The sequence below is a fragment of the Bombyx mandarina genome, chromosome 25, assembly GCF_030267445.1.
Source record: "Bombyx mandarina strain Sakado chromosome 25, ASM3026744v2".
NCBI lineage: Eukaryota > Metazoa > Arthropoda > Insecta > Lepidoptera > Bombycidae > Bombyx > Bombyx mandarina.
The window spans coordinates 7,313,327-7,329,525 of NC_143231.1; the positions used below are offsets into that span (position 1 = coordinate 7,313,327).

The 16,199-nt window shown below is 35.6% G+C and overlaps 2 protein-coding genes across 5 annotated transcripts in view; one reads left to right on the forward strand and one right to left on the reverse strand.

Annotated features, from left to right (window-relative positions):
• FMO1 (flavin-dependent monooxygenase FMO1) overlaps window positions 1–4,662 on the forward strand; it is a 26,484-nt gene extending 21,822 nt beyond the window's left edge. Inside the window, exon 8 of the mRNA XM_028180831.2 lies at window positions 449–4,662. Within this exon, the coding sequence (XP_028036632.2) occupies window positions 449–652 (204 nt within the window). The 3' untranslated portion in view covers window positions 653–4,662. The remainder of the gene's footprint in view (window positions 1–448) is intronic.
• Window positions 2,957–15,862, reverse strand: FMO2 (flavin-dependent monooxygenase FMO2). 4 transcript variants are annotated; one of them, XM_089738687.1, is made up of 8 exons: window positions 15,725–15,862; window positions 10,238–10,425; window positions 9,193–9,331; window positions 8,465–8,636; window positions 7,244–7,519; window positions 6,448–6,611; window positions 5,834–5,977; window positions 2,957–4,958 (listed from the first exon to the last, which is right to left on the reverse strand). In XM_089738687.1, exons 1-8 carry the CDS (start codon window positions 15,791–15,793, stop codon window positions 4,758–4,760), a joined length of 1,353 nt encoding a protein of 450 aa, XP_089594813.1. In that variant the 5' UTR covers window positions 15,794–15,862; the 3' UTR covers window positions 2,957–4,757. The 4 variants fall into 4 exon arrangements, with proteins under 4 accessions (XP_089594813.1, XP_028036659.2, XP_089594814.1 ...); XM_028180858.2 differs by lacking the exon at window positions 15,725–15,862 and adding an exon at window positions 11,574–11,759; XM_089738688.1 differs by lacking the exon at window positions 15,725–15,862 and adding an exon at window positions 11,561–11,748.
• Window positions 15,863–16,199: the final 337 nt, after the last annotated feature.

The window sequence follows — 16,199 nt, forward strand, 5'->3', positions numbered from 1 at the left end:
AAATAAGAACATTTATCCGCCTTTAGGGTACAATCGATTACTATGTGATTCATGTCACTAAATACTATAGACTGAGTAATAAATGAATAAGAACATTTATCCGCCTTTAGGGTACAATCGATTACTATGTGATTCATATCACTAAATACTATAGACTGAGTAATAAATAAATAAGAACATTTATCCGCCTTTAGGGTACAATCGATTACTATGTGATTCATGTCACTAAATACTATAGACTGAGTAATAAATGAATAAGAACATTTATCCGGAATTAACTCAACTATGTTTTTTTTTGTTTTATTGCCCTTGTAGGCAGACGAGCATATGGCCCACCTGATGGTGAGTGGTTACCGTTGCCCATGGACTTCAGCAATTCCAGGGGCAGAGCCAAGCCGCTGCCTACCGACTACGTCTGCTTGTTTATGATAAATTTATACATTTTAAGGATCAATATTTCGGCAATTTAACTGAAGAAGCTGGTGTGGTGAGAGTGCCCCCGGTACTCACGGAGATCAGGGACTTCAACGGCGTCAACCGTTTGGATGATTTGCTCAACTACCGCGAATATGACTATAGCATTATTGATAATTTCCATTACGAAAGAAAATATAATCCAAGGCAGAACATGCCTTGCCCTGTCGAAGTGTGATATTAACTTTTTAAGTACTCTAATATGTAATTATAGTTAGCCGAAAATATTACAAAGTTGCTTCAATAATGGAGTTGGGAAATGAACGGAAAGGTTTAGTACATTCTAAGTTTACAATTGACGCGTCAATTATTCTGGTTGTGCGAGTTTTTTTAAATAATAATAAAAAAAACGACTTGTTTATTTAGTAATAATTAAAATTATTTGTTGGAAATGTGTATTTTGACATTCATTGTTAAAAATATAAATGCAAAGTAAAAAGCAATTAATTTGAATGAAATAAGTTCAACGCTAAAATCCGCATTTCAACGCTTTGACAACTTAGTACTTAATTTTAAAAAACAAATAAATTTTCGAACAAACAATTTTATTTCTTCTCAACGTTAGCATAGAGTTTAATTTTATTTTTGTAACCACATGAATGATTAAATTATACCGTTATCGTATGTAGCTGCCGATATGTATCCAAGTAAATTAATTTCGTTCCGATAATTGCCATATTGTTACGTTGAGATACACTATTTGCGTATTAGAAGCGATCGTGATTTTCTTAAAATAATTCAAGAATTTATTATGGCTAGTGGTCGCCGAGCAGTCGAAATTTAAATATAATTATTAATTTAAATTACAAGTTTGAACATTATTATGGTTCTATTGTCATTACTTCTTTAATCACAGATTTCGCCAAGGCTACATACACTATAGACAAGTAATATTAAAGACAAACAATATTAATCTATTCTCAATTTAACTACAGACTTTAACAATAAACAAAAGAGTATACACATATGCGTGTGTGTGTGTCAAATACATGGTACTGTATGAAATGTTTTTTTTATTGACATAATGTATAGTTTACGCACAATTAAAAAAAAAATTAGCATTCTGCACTCCTTTATATTCTCTATAAGTGTGGGAAATTTCATACTCCTCCGTCCGCGCAATTTTTATAAAAAGGGATACAAACTTTGTGCTTCACGTATTAATTAAAAAATTTAGCTTAATGTAGATTTAGTATAATACTTCATTTTAATAGTTGGTTCAATTATTATTGAGTAAATGTATAAGCCTGGTACCCGTACATAAGAATTGGTCTAGTTTTATAGACTCGAATCTTAGGTGGAGAATAAGCGAATCTTAGCTTGTGCGTATACAAAATATATGTGGTGTGTATGCTATGTAAGAATCTGGTCTCCAAACTTCTCAGCAGAATTAAGTAGTCCTCAAAAATTGAAATGAAAAAAAAAAACACGTGTGGCAATCGGGGACTGCCGCGGTAAAGCTATTGCATAGCATTTTTTATCAACTTATGCAATTATAATTAGACAATGATAATTGAATATTAAAAAAATAATAAAATAAGACCACGCTATATTTATAAACATGAACAAAAGCAAAACATTAACTGTCCCCTTCAGACTCATAAGCTAGACCGCGCCAGAGAGAGATGGGCAGACTTTTCATGATGCGCATGCAGTGCGACGTCACGGCGCGCGCTTATTCACAAACACTACACAAGTGCAACGTGTGAATGTGTTGAACGCGAGCTACATGGTAGGCGGAATGGGGGTGTTAGGTTTTTATTTTCGTTACGGAATTTCTTGATTCGGTCGCCGCGCTCAAAGACGGCGCTAAAAGCTATGCAATAGCTTAAAACATATTGCCTATGGTTTATAGGAAAGTTTTAATAGATTTGGATCTATGTTTTGATCATACCACACATTTCAGGAATACAAAATTAAATTCAGGCATTTTAATTTAATAATAAACAGAAAAGTCATTGTTTTTTTATTACGACGCAAGCCGTCTTCCTCTTCCTTGCGTCGATAATCCTTAATGCCGAAGGTCGTGGTCTCTCTAAATAACTTTCTCCTGGATTATCCTGCGTCAACTGTGTCTTATCTTCTGCTGCGTAGATAGGCATCGTGACTTGAGGTGTTAAGAGTCGAGCATGTCTGGTTCGATCATCGCAGTGGTTTTCTGTTCAAGCGCATACAATTAATTCTAGAGCAATTCTTCCCTTGCCAGAAAGAGACGGAGCATTCCACTCGATTTCCATCACAAACGTTAAATGCTCTATGTTTGAAAACTTCTTATACTCCGATCTTCTTCTTACAAAACCGATCTCAATAATTTCTTATATTCATTATGGGTTTTAGTTTTTTATTAACTAAATACTTATGGAAACTACAATTAAAACGCAGTCGGTTCCAAGGAACATCATTTCGGTTCGTAAATGTATTATTTTAACTTTTATTAGAGAGACATCGAACACGAATGTTATTTTAAGAAAACTAAATTATAATTTTAGGATGACATTTATTTTATTTACTTCAACGTTACCATTAATTATAGTTTTTTGTTTACAACAAAATATTGTATAGTAATAAGTACAAATAAAATCAATTAATATTTTTCTGTGTTTAATTTTAATACCACCATAGAATAAATGTTGTTGATGTTATAATGGAAGCAAATAATGTTGATGAGAAGATATTGAACAAATTCATTATGACTGTGTTATTTATAACATGAATAAATACTAGGCTATACAGGCACATAACACTGTGTTATATTTTTTTGCGTTTCTTAATCCTTAAGTAATTGAAATATTATTTAATGGCCTTCACTGAATTTCGAACTTAATTTAATAACTGTAAATTGAAATATTATATGTATTGTAAAAACTGTAACTCTAAAACAAAATTGTAAAAACTAAAACTGTAACTTGTAAAACTCAGTTCTAGAGTTTTGTAATTGTTTTGTAATTTCTTCTTTCTCTAAATATTAAGTTAACAGAAACCCTATAAACTGTTTTGTATTTGATTTAGCAGAATACATTTATACATAGTAGCTCCTACTCATTGACAGCAAGAGATAAGAACAAAAATCTCAGTGTATTTTTTAGTTATAATAAATATCATTATAATAAAACGCAAGCAACAAAGAACCGGTTTTAATTGAGTTTTTTTTTTGATCTCAACGTTTCACATTTTGGTATCACAATATAAATTTTAAATTTACCGTGTTTGTAAAGAAACAATGTAAGCACGATATTAAAATCGTTTATAGAGTTTGAAAGGCCAATTTAAACGAAGAATAAATTGTAGTTGACGTAATTTACTAAGAGTATTCGTGATATTTGAATGAAATAAAATCAAATTTGTATTCATTCTGGTAAGGTTATCCCCAATATTTGTTCAAACAATATAGCGCACTAGCATGAGATATTATTAAAATTAAATTTTAAATGACGTTAAGCGCATTCCATTCGTACGTGTGTATTAATTATACTACATATTTCCATTTCTTTATTTTCTCGATGACAATTGTAATTTGATAGTTGTAGTGTTGTGACCAAATAAGTAATGATATCGATCGCATATATTTATTACGTTTTGAACAAAGACAAATACTACAAAAAAAATAAAATATATTTTTTCAAGCTAGGAACACTCAATGGCCTACCGCCATTTTGTGTTTGTTTTAATCTGTCACTCGTAAGAAGACGGTCGTGCTATATATTCACTACATTTCTGTTCGCTGAGTTTTTTCACATTATCCATACGTTACGCTGTGTATTTTGTGTTCTTCCGTGTTGATTGTGAGAAATTGTGAGACGAACCCAAAACATTATAGCGTTGTATTGGGAAATTCATGTGGCATTCGATAATATAGAAGTGCAGGAACTTATAATAAATGTTGAGGAGAGCTCATCGAGTGACAGTGACGATTCATCAGATTTTAATTAAAATAAATAAATAAAGAATTAACATAATATAATTACATCTTGTAATGAAATGTAATATTAGTACAAAATTATCTGGCAATAGTTAAGTTTCTTACACTTTGTAAAAAAATATCTGATCTGTTATCGTGTTACGTTTATCGATAGCTCCATCCCTATCAGTTTCTCCGACTGTGCTATGAGGCTATGTCCTTGTACATGCGTAAGCGTCATATTTTTATTAAATAATGTATTCATAATGTAAAAAAGACGCTCGTTCAAGTTTCCACAGGGGCTGTCATCAAGAAAATAGAGAAACGGAAATAGTATAGAAGCGTAATGAATATTTATTTCGTGACGATAACTTTCGATTTATCTCTAAATCACCAAAGTATCGTTGATCTGTTCTTTTTCCTGGGTCCTAACGAACGTGTTGTCGTCAATGACTTTGTACACGTAGTGCCTGTACGTGTACAGGTTTTCAAGTTTAGCTTCAATGTCCATGGCGCGTATCTTGAACATGACCGGTGGAACTCTTTCTATTCCAGATTGCTCCGATAGTTCAGCGTAATATTCGTCCTGGAAATTGACGTAACTATAGATATCTTTAAACAATAGCCCAAAGTCATCGACATGACTTCGTAGTTCAAATTTAATTTGTATATTCCAATAGTCGGTGTAGAGTAGTAGCCTTTAGCGCCGCCGCTTTTTATTTTGAAATCTAACTACGAGTAGGCTCGAGAAGCTATTCTGGCTTCGCCTTGGTTAATGCACGAGTTCACGGAGCCCAACCTGAGATTTGCTAACATCTGCCCTAGCAGAAGTAGTGCTTCATTGAATCTGCCAAACAGATCGGAGTTGCAACTGAGAAGATTTAGTAAGAAACTCAACGGGCTGTGTCTATGGGCTGGTTCGCACGTTGAACCCAAACGACTAATTGGACGGGTTCAACGGGAACGGTGTCCGGTGCTTAGAATGTCTAAAAGCATCGACAGTGGTTTAGCAGGATCCGATAGGACATGTAAAGGGCGACGACGGCTTTTTGCGATGCGCCGTCATCTGGTTTGGATATAATTCGAGGCAACCACGATAAGATCTTGTCGTGCCGCTTTATTGAAGAAGCGTTCTGACGCTCTCTTCAAGTCATGTCAAAGGTGACGGCGGCTGTACCTTGTCCCGTCGTGTGGATGGAGAATGTGACTTACAGACGAGAAACAGCACAGATACTACAGACCGATATATTACAATACAACTCTATCCCTGTAAATATGTATATTAATATTAAATAATAAACAAAAATCGAGCAGAGATGATTTATGAATGAGATCTCTAGTCTAATCTACGTCAGTCGATTCATCACTATCTGAAGTTTATAAAAAAATTCTAATGTATCTCATTAAAAACCTCCAACACCGTCAGTCTTAGATCCCCAAATTTTCATATAATAGACTTACTTCTTTTTCTGCAAGGGTGTGTATGTGAGACATTCTTAGTCCTTTAGATCGGATCGCATCAGCTCGTCTCTGCCATTCGTCCATCATTTCTGCTTCGCTCGGCAAAGTGAAATTTCCTTTTATTAAGGCCGTTGCATACCGTGCCTGATTTCATAAATAAAATAAAGTGTTTCAAGTAGGTACTTTCTTGTACAGATTAACATAAATAGTATAAAATTTTTATGTGATACTAGCTGACCCGGCAGACTTCGTAGTGCCTCAATCGATAAATAAAAGACCTAAACTTTTGTATAAAATAAACTTAAAACAAACAAAAGGAGTCCGTCCGACGGGGGACGCATCAAAGGCAAAACAAAATTGTTATTTTTATTTAATTCCGAGCATTTTCATATTTATCTACCTTTTAAACCTTCTTTGGACTTCCACAAATAATTCAATACCAAAATTAGCCAAATCGGTCCAGCCGTTCTGGAGTTTTAGCGAGACTAACGAACAGCAATTCATTTTTATATATGTAGAAGAAGAAGATAGAAGAAGAAGAAGAAGATAGAAGAAAAAGAAGAAGATAGAAGAAGAAGAAGAAGATAGAAGATATATAGATTACGAAAGTTCACCTGGGCGTCTAGAGCTACGACGAGACAAGCGCGAACAACTAAGCCCAAAATGATCATGCTCGGCTGACGGATGTTCACCATGTATTTGTACAGGGGGACCACGCTGTGCGGGTCTATATCTAGACCACAGGTCTTGTCTAGGAATGGATAGTCGTATTGAAAACCTGTGAATTAATAATGTGTTATACATTGTCTGCGGCAAATACAGATGACGGTCGCCACTGCAGCAAGAAAAAATGGCAAAATTGACTGATTGTAGTAAAGTTTCGATACCATTAGTGCTATAATTTAGGGTACGTATAAGAAACACTTATAATATCGATGTCGTCGTGGCCTAAAGGATAAGACGCCCGGTATTAAGCGATGCAAATGTACCGGTGTTCGAATCCCGCAGGCAGGTAACAATTTTTCTAATGAAATACGTACTTACCTATTGTTCACGATTGAATTCCACGGTGAAGGAATAACATCGTGTAATAAAAATCAGACCCGCAAAATTATAATTATCGTTATTATTGGTGGTAGAACTGGTATGAGTCCGCAGAGGTATGTACCATCTCCCTGTCCATTTCTGCCGTGAAGCAGCAATGCGTTTCGGTTTGAAGGGTTGGGTAGCCGTTGTAACTATACTAAGACCTTAGAACTCGTATCTCAAGGTGGGTGGCGGCGTTTACGTTGTAGATGTCTATGGGCTTCGGCAACCACTTAGCACCAGGTGGACCGTGAGCACGTCCGCTCATCAAGAAAAAAATACATTTTACGGTTAGCTCTTTCATCTCTTTTAACTGCAACCTACCAGTGCAGTAGATGACGTCATCGATTTCCTCATAAGTTCCATCCACAAAAATAACTCCAGTCTCATTGAATTCCTTTACGTCAGGCTTCCTCACGTAATGCGGTGGGAACGGTGTTCTGAAGTTCACTTTAGAATGGTGGCTGTGTAGGAGGCTCTTACTGCATTCAGCCACGTCAAGGCCTATGTCCATTCCGGATGGACCCGCCCCGACAACAAGCACCCTGCGATCTTTGTAAACGTCCGGTACTCGGTAGTCGTGACTGTGGATTATTGTTCCTGAAAATTCCAGAGCAAAACATTATGTAGCAACTGAATTATCTATAGTAGTATTTTTTTACTGGTGGTACCGTCTTCTGACCCGCAAGGTTGGGTAGTAATTACAATTCCACCAACGGTAAAACTCTTTCAGAATATATTCCAGATTAGAATTGTGGGAATCGGGAATTTCGACCTTATCTCTCGAGATTGATGGTCGCATTCTTATTAGGAAGTGAGTTTTAAGATCTAGTGCAAAATTATCGAATACGAAAACTAACAAAAATAGCGATGGAAATTTAAAAAATCACGATGTGTTTATGAAAATCAAGGTTATCGTATAATATATAAGATACAGGGTGATTTTACAACGGATACGATTTGTAGCTTGAAATTTATTCCAAGTTTTGTTTCCGTGTAATACTGAGCGACTAGGTCGACGTCGCCCTAAACAGATTAGGGATCCTCCTGATCCATTAACGGTGCTTTTAGGCACCTCAAGCAACGGTCACCGTCCTTGCCGAACCCGTCGCTTGTGATGAAGGGCTCGACGAGTAAATTAACCCATAGACACAGCCCACTGCGTTTCTCGCCGAATCTTCTTAGTGGGTCGCGTTTCCGATCCGGTGGTAGATCCGTGAGCTCACCTACACGTCAAGGAGAAGCTGAAATAGCCTCTCAAGGCTATCAGCATAGGTAGGTATTAAAAGCGTCTAGTGGGATTATAGATAACTAGCGACCCGCCCTCGCTTCGCTTCGGAAACATTAAAACACACATGAAACAAAAATTAAATTAATAAAAAATTTAAAAAATGTAGCCTATGTTCATCAGGGACAATGTCGGCTTCTAATGGAAAAAGAATTTTTCAAATCGGTCCAGTAGTTTCGGAGCCTATTCGAAACAAACAAACAAACAAATCTTTCCTCTTTATAATATTAGTATAGATAAGAACTAAACAAAAATACCTCTGAACAGTTTCTCTCCCCGTATGTTAGGCATGTTCGGTGTACTAAAATGCCCGTTACCGACTATGACGTAGTCATAATTTTCTTCAAACACCTCACCAGTGATGACGTGTTCGTATGTCACTTTCCAAACGCTATGTTCTCGTCTCACCAAAGTAACATTGTGTCGGAACTGTAGTTAAAAAGGGAATTGTGTGCTTAGTGCGAGTTTTTTAACGTTCTCGATAGCGTAAAAGTTAACTCAAATTTGTATAGAGTTGAAACGTTTGCCTACGTTTGCCGCTAGGGGCGCTGTGAGAACTCCATACCAATTTGAGTTAACTTTTACGCGATCGAGAAATAAAAAAACACGCAATAAGCACACCGATGATTTATTGCTTTTATTTGGTTGGTTTTCGATTAAAGATTCATCGATAATCACCTAGTAAGCTCGAGTTGTTGGATAGTACCTACAAGGGAGTGGAAACCACTAAAACCGTTGTTTTCCATGCATCCGAGTAAAAAAGTGAAAAACGTCTCTAATTAGACTATTTTGTATTTCGCCATTGCATGATTAAGGAAATAGTACCTATATCTATAGTAATTTTGGTGAGGCCAATACATTATACTAATTTCAATGAACACCAACTATACAGTTTTCTTTCGGTACTAGATATCTTTATTGCGATCCGATAATGTTTATCAATTTTATCATAGTTTTAGATTTGTACTACGTAATAAATAGATACCTGTATATATTTTTCTATGTCAAAATGCTTAGCGTAATCTTTCAAGTAATCATAATAAATTTTCCAACTAGGAAACGATGGTATTCCATCTGGTAATGGGAAACCTCTTAATTCCATCGTTGGTTTTGGTAAATTCGTGCTGAAAAATAAAGAGCATTTATCAACTTTTCGTTTTTAATTCTTCGTGGAAAAAAATCGGAACTTTTGTTACAGTGCCATCTGTCGGCGAGCATACGTAATAATCTTTTTTTAATTTTTTTTTTTTTTTTTTTTTTTTTTTTTTCTCTTATGTTTTAATGTCTCGTAGCAATCTGTTTTTCTCTAGTTAACAATGAGCTATTCCTCTGGCTGAATTTATTCTTAATAGATATATAAACAGAATCAGATGTCCAGTAACACCTTCATCTTTTATTGTTAGATTTAATTTCTGTTCTGTAAGGTAGGTATACTGTGCCTCCTTAATCTAGTAAACTGCACTGCTGCTGCTTTTTTTAATCAAGCAATAAATATTAAGGACATAAAGTGACAGCAGATGTCAGGGTAATCGTAAATTTTTGACACCGTTCTTTTTATCACTAAATATTGGAATATAATGACCAAATATTACAGAAAATAATTGAATGCATTTTTTTTTACAGCAAAATATAAATGATTGATTTAAAACATACATTTAAAACGAGATTCGTAAACGCCTTTGTAAGCAAACACAAAGATGAAGCACAACCCAAACATGTATGTAGGTAGGTACATATCATTTTTGATTTTATCATTTTAAACAATAAGTGTAACTGTTCAGATTAGATAACAAGTTACTTATTGGAATCACTCAAATTGTTGAGTAGACAATTCACTTTAATTTGTTTGTATGCCAATGGTAGACAATTTTAGTAATCGTTGAGACATTAATCTCTTATTAAATTAATAATGTACACTAACTTAACAGGCTTCCCAAATCCCAATTGGTTTCCCAAATCTTATATTTAAAAAAAATGACTCTAATTTCAAAGTAAGTAGTTGAGAGTATTTTAATATTTAAAATCCTTACCGCAAATGCTTGTACATGCTGGTGTGCAATGGTAGACCATTTTCATCGGTACCAACTCTTGGATCGTAGCGCCACGTTCCACCGATATACTTCGTGGCTTCGAATACAACGAAGTCGATCCCCTCTTCCTTTAAATACCTTGCTGATGAAAGACCAGCTACGCCGGCTCCGATAACACAAACCCGTTTCTGTAAAATAGATTTTAGATAAACATGAATTAGAAACGGACGATAGGTCGTAAGTAGTTTTTTTTTTTCCATACATAATCATTGGTCGCCTTAGGCGTTATTCCAGCTACGCCCGGTTTAGTGGGTGAGTCCACGGGGTTCAACCTGGAAGAGAGAGCCTAATACTAGCCCTAGCAAGAGCAGTGCTTGGCTGAATCTACCACAGCATAGGAATCGCACCCCACTGAGAAGATCGGGCGAGAAACTTATTGGGTTAATTTGTAGCTTATGTAGGAGGCACCTACTGTATTATAGAAGCAAAACTTCTTTAGGTGCGTTGAGAGTAAAATTTAACTCGCGACAGATTCGTTACGGTTAGAGAGAAAAGATACAATTTAAGGCGAGTGAAAGTGAGAAAATAGACGAGAACGGCTCGAGAACCACTTGACCTTGGAGAGAAACCTTGAAGAAAGCGAGCTAGGCAGATTCTCTTAAACACATTCTGTTTACGGGCGTCGGCCACTAGATGTCTTGTTATTAGTTTCTCATTGCTCCTGTAGATAGCAGTGACATATTAACTATCTTATATTTTATTTTTAATGAAGGATTTAAAAAAAATGTATTTTTCTTTAAATAATTTAAAATATATTATATATAAACGATGAAGACGTCGTTTCTCATATACACAGTATTCGTTCGTACCAATAAAAAGGAATGTATGGACTAAGATAGCAGACAACGTTTAACAAGTATTGAGTTATTGCGTTTTTCTGTTTAGCTCACTACTTAAACGCTTTAGATAACGTCAAACGTTTGTTAAATGTCAAATGTCAGAACGAGACATTTTCAATAATGTTCTTTAATTCTACTGATTAATCCTTCATTGTTATTTGCTATTGGTTTCATTGATTCATTAAGATTTTTATAGAAACACACAATTTTAATTTTTTTAAATCTATCTATGGCTGTAATTGTAATGTATTTAGATATTAATATGTATTTTAGTACATGCATAGCTTAGACTTTTTACAAATATGAATTAAATACGCAATTTTTAGTTCGCAATGTTTACGTACTTTGTTTAGGATTATTTTACTAGTTAAATATATTTATATTTTATATCAAATATCGTTACCTTCTTTTGTTTGGTACATACAACGCACACTCACCATTTTCGTCAATATAAATTAATAATCAAGTGTATTCCATGTGCACACGGAAAATAAGTTTTAATTGTTACACATTTTTAGATAATTAACGCACTGATTACATTGACCGATTCATGAAAACAAATGACAAGTCAATCCGATAGCGCTGCTTCATAACAACTATCAAGAGTATCAAGTATCAAGCGAGAAGCAAGAATTCAAGATCAACAATCGCGATTGATCCGTAACAAAAGGTCGTACAAACCATGTCAATTTTGACGTTATCACACAAAGTAAAGCGCACTTTTACATAAGTGTACGTAATGATAAGGAATGAATGTTTGCGAATCCATTGCATTGATAGTTGATGTAATAAAGTTTTTAATAAATAAATAAAAACTCAATAATTGAGAATCGATACCCATCTCGGCCATCTCATATTTGCATTGTGCGGTAGGTATAATCGATATTTCTGTTTTTATTACAACGATCAATATGTATTCTCTATTAGAGAATATTCGAATTCTATCTGAATATACGTCAAGAGAACAACTCTTCGAGTAAATCTTTCGGATTATCTATTGTAAATATGTACGCTGTTTGGTTATTGATGATTTCAAGATACACATGCACTCCTGTATCCACATTTGGCACGTGTTGGGTCTTGCTTATGTCTGACGTCATATCAATGCTATCGTGACTTCGACTTCGTATTTCCAGTTGTAAAGCGGTATTTTTAGTGTCTAGGGTTGCCCGGTACCATATAGCATCAAAATACAGAACTCGTGAAAATTTTTATGTTTGGTATTTCGGAAATTAAAGAATATATTTTAAATTTATAGACCTGTTCCATCCCTGAAACACACGTGTACAGAGCATGAAAGAGACAACAGAGGCACCGAAAACACCTATGTAAAGCTCAAATCATTGATTCGCAGTTCGCTGTTTCTTCTTCGAACACTGGTCGGATTTACATTTTTCCGAAATATTTTTTTTATTTATTTTTATTGCTCAGATATGTGGACGAGCTCACGCCTCGACCTGGTGTTAAAGTGGTTACCGGAGCTTAAAGACATCAACAACGTGAATGCCGCCACCTACCTTGAGATTTCGGTAGGCAGCGGCTTGGCTCTGCCCCTGGCATTGCTGAAGTCCATGGGCGACGGTAACCACTCACCATCAGGTGGGCCGTATGCCCGTCTGCCTACAAAGGCAATAAAAAAAAAAAAAAAAAAAAAAAGATAATATGAGTGCTAAGGTCTCAGTTTTTACAGTACAACGGCTGCCCCACCCTTCAAACCGAAACGTATTACTGCTTCATGCCAAAAATAGGCAGGGTGGTGGTATCTACCCGTGCTGTCTTACAATACGTCCGACCACCAGTAATTCAGGTTTTTTTTTTTCCTACCTTATCTGATAGCCTTGAGAGGCTATTTCAGCGTAACCGTGGCTAGTAGGTGAGCTCACGGGGCTCAAACCTGACGACGATGCTAACACGAACTCTAGCAAGGGCCGTGCTTCGCAGAATCTACCACCGGATCGGAAACGCGACCCACTGAGAAGATCCGGCGAGAAACTCAGTGGGTTGTGTCTGAGAGTTAATTTACTCGTCGAGCCCTTCGTCGCAAGCGACGGGTTCCGTATGTGCCGTAACAAAAAAAAGGTTGAGAATCACTGACCTAGAAGCACCGTTAGTGGATCGGGAGGATCCGAGATGACGTGTTTTGGGCGACGTCGACTGCTTTCCATTCTGTCCGCAGGATCGGGAATGTAGTTACCGGCGGCCACGATGAGAGGGTTCTCGTGTCGTGCCGCTTTATCGAAGTGGAGTAATTCAGATAATACTGGCTATGTTTCGCTTATATTTTATTTTGCACGAATAATAAAGTGCACACATACAATTTTATTATCACTAATTATTATTAATTAATGCGGTCCGCGCGTTGCTGGAATAGTCTCTTGGGCTACCGATGATTAGGTAGGGAAAAAAAGAATTAATGTAATAAAAACAAAATATCGAGATACAACAGTTGCATCTGTGAATCGTATGGTATCTGCTTTGATTTTACTGTCTAGGGAAGAAACATGAGAATCCAATATGGTCTAATATATTATTATGTAGTAAGTCCTTTATCTCACTTTTTCAATTTATCTCTCATTGAGAAGTATAATTTGCCTCGATATTAGTAATCAGATTTAAATGTATGTGCGCTACTAAGTACTTACAACTATTATTTACATGTACAACATATAAGATGTTGAACTAACTATGAAAATAAGGTATGTTGAAAATACCTTAAAGTTATATTTTCATGCCGTCATACGTATTTGAGTAAGAATTACGATTGAAATAGTGAATTTGAAATGAAGCATCTGTAGCAAGTATGTGTTTTCGACATACAGTCAAACCTGGATAAGCGAGAGTCCAAGGGAGCACAATCTCATTCTCGCTTATAGAGGTTTCTCACTAACCCGAGTTTCTCGCTAATGCTCCCTCTGAATTTCGATTCGCGATTTTCTGCATTCAAATGCATTCACTATTTTAAGTTTATGACTTTAATGACAATACTTTAATTTTCCGTTTTTACATGATGCAGAACAGAACTTTCCTTCGCAATTGATTAACGATAAACTGAGTAAGTCCGACAAACAGGACGGTACACAGGCACACGTGTCCATTCGAAAATAATGCGATAAAAGAATACGATAAAATAACAACGTTATTTAGTTCCACGAAATAGAATAGGTTCAATATTCACGAGAAAACCATACAAAAACAATGATAGGAAGTTCCACGAAAGTTAAAAATGAGTCATAAAATAGCAGATGTTAAATTTGTAATTTGTTTTGTCATTTGTTCCTCCTAAATAATATAAATAAATAAATAAAGCTCGGCTATCGCTTATAGAGGTATAGATAGGTAGCAGTCTCACTTACGGAGGTCCATGAGGAAAAAAAGACTCTCTCTTACAGAGGTTTCTGTTTCTCGCTAATAGAGGTTTTGGGAGCTTAAAATGACAGGTCCTTGCTATTACTCTCACTTATACGAGTAGAGTTTTCTTACTTATCCAGTTCTCACTTACCCAGGTTTGACTGTATATGTATATTTTATTTATTTAAAAAAAAAACATAAATATGACAATTGTATAGCACTAGCTGGCAAAAATTGAAGCGTCTGCCCTAGTTTTTTATTCCTACCTATGCTGATAGCCTTGAGAGGCTGTATCAGCGTTACCCTAGCGTGTAGGTGAGCTCACGGTGCTCAAACCGGGAGTGTTGCTAACACTGGCCCTAGCAAGAGCAGTGCTTCGCAGAATCTACCGCCGGATCGGAAACGCGACCCACTGCGAAGATCCGGCGAGAAACTCAGTGGGCTCTGCCCTAGTAGCATCACCCCGTCTTATCGTGTGCGTTCTGTAAAAGACGTCAAAGGAATTCCCAGAAAACGGGCAGCGAAGTTCTTTTTTTTTTTTTTTTTTTTTTATGATTGAAAGTTTACTGGTGTCCCGAAGGCCTTTCCAGTTTCACCAGGACAGGTGGGCGAGCAAAGGCTCAGCCAAGAGGGGCGGGATCCGCCAACAACTGCCCATCGAAGTTCTCTGAGTATTAGGGTAGTATTCCTAACCAAAATATAGTGGTGGTAATTCGTATTCTAAGCCGGCACGGATTGTTCCACCATCCTCCCTTTTTTTTTCGTAAACTCTTATAAATTCCCGTACGAAGGGTGGGACAGCCGTTTTATAAAAAATATATGAGAATTCGACATCATATTATCTTAAGGTAGGTCGTGGCATTTAAATACACTGTGATTTCTCGTTAAAAAAAACTGATAATAATTTCTCCTCTCTTATTCCAGAATAGGTTTTATTTTTAATATTTTTTGTTCTGTAACCCTTCGATGAAATTAAAGAATTGAAGTAATTGATGTAATAGGTGTTTTAGTGGTCAGCATTTATCGTTTCGGCACTTATAACAATGTTAAAGAATCTTATAGGTATGTAATGAATCTATTTATTTTGTCTACAAATGGAAATCAAAAGTCTAATGGAGTTGATGTTTGGGCAAAAAAAAAAAGGCACCAAATCCTGTCAGTTTTGCAAACTTTTAATAACTGTTAATAGTAATTAGAATTGATAAAGGGTGATATATACAACAAACAGAGTATCAAATACCTTTTCCCGTATTTTGTAGAAAAAACACATTTGAATACACAGAACGAAAATGAAAACGCGTGAATACATTTTAATTAAATAATTAATTGACTTGTTAAATTTATTGCTATAATTTAACCTTTAACGAACAAGACGTCATACTGTGTTCAATATGAAGACAATACTGTACTGAATGTCGACTGAGATTATACAGAGTGCGTATTGACATTAACCCAATTATATAAGAAAATTGTTATATTTATTGACGTTCGTCTAATTATCGAAATTCGACCGTAATTAGTGTAATCTCAAAAATCGGATTAATTGTATGTATTACATTTCCTTTTTTGTCTTTTTATCATTATTTGACATTGAAAACTTCTCAATAAACACTAAACGAAAAAATTAAATATATTAACCAAATAGAGGAGTAAAGGGTAGGAGGTACTTAGCTGTTTTTAGGTTAACAATGTAACTAGTCAAACTTTTCTTTTAG

What these genes read in the sequence shown, in the direction of transcription:
- FMO2 (XM_089738687.1), bottom strand. Translation starts at nt 15,793, where the DNA reads ATGTATTCACGCGTTTTCATTTTCGTTCTGTGTATTCAAATGTGTTTT. An exon ending in ACATAGAAAAATATATACAG is followed by an intron (nt 8,637 to 9,192) that starts GTATCTATTTAT and finishes TTTTAACTACAG; the next exon opens with TTCCGACACAATGTTACTTT. An exon ending in ACACCCTTGCAGAAAAAGAA is followed by an intron (nt 4,959 to 5,833) that starts GTAAGTCTATTA and finishes GTCAATTTCCAG; the next exon opens with GACGAATATTACGCTGAACT.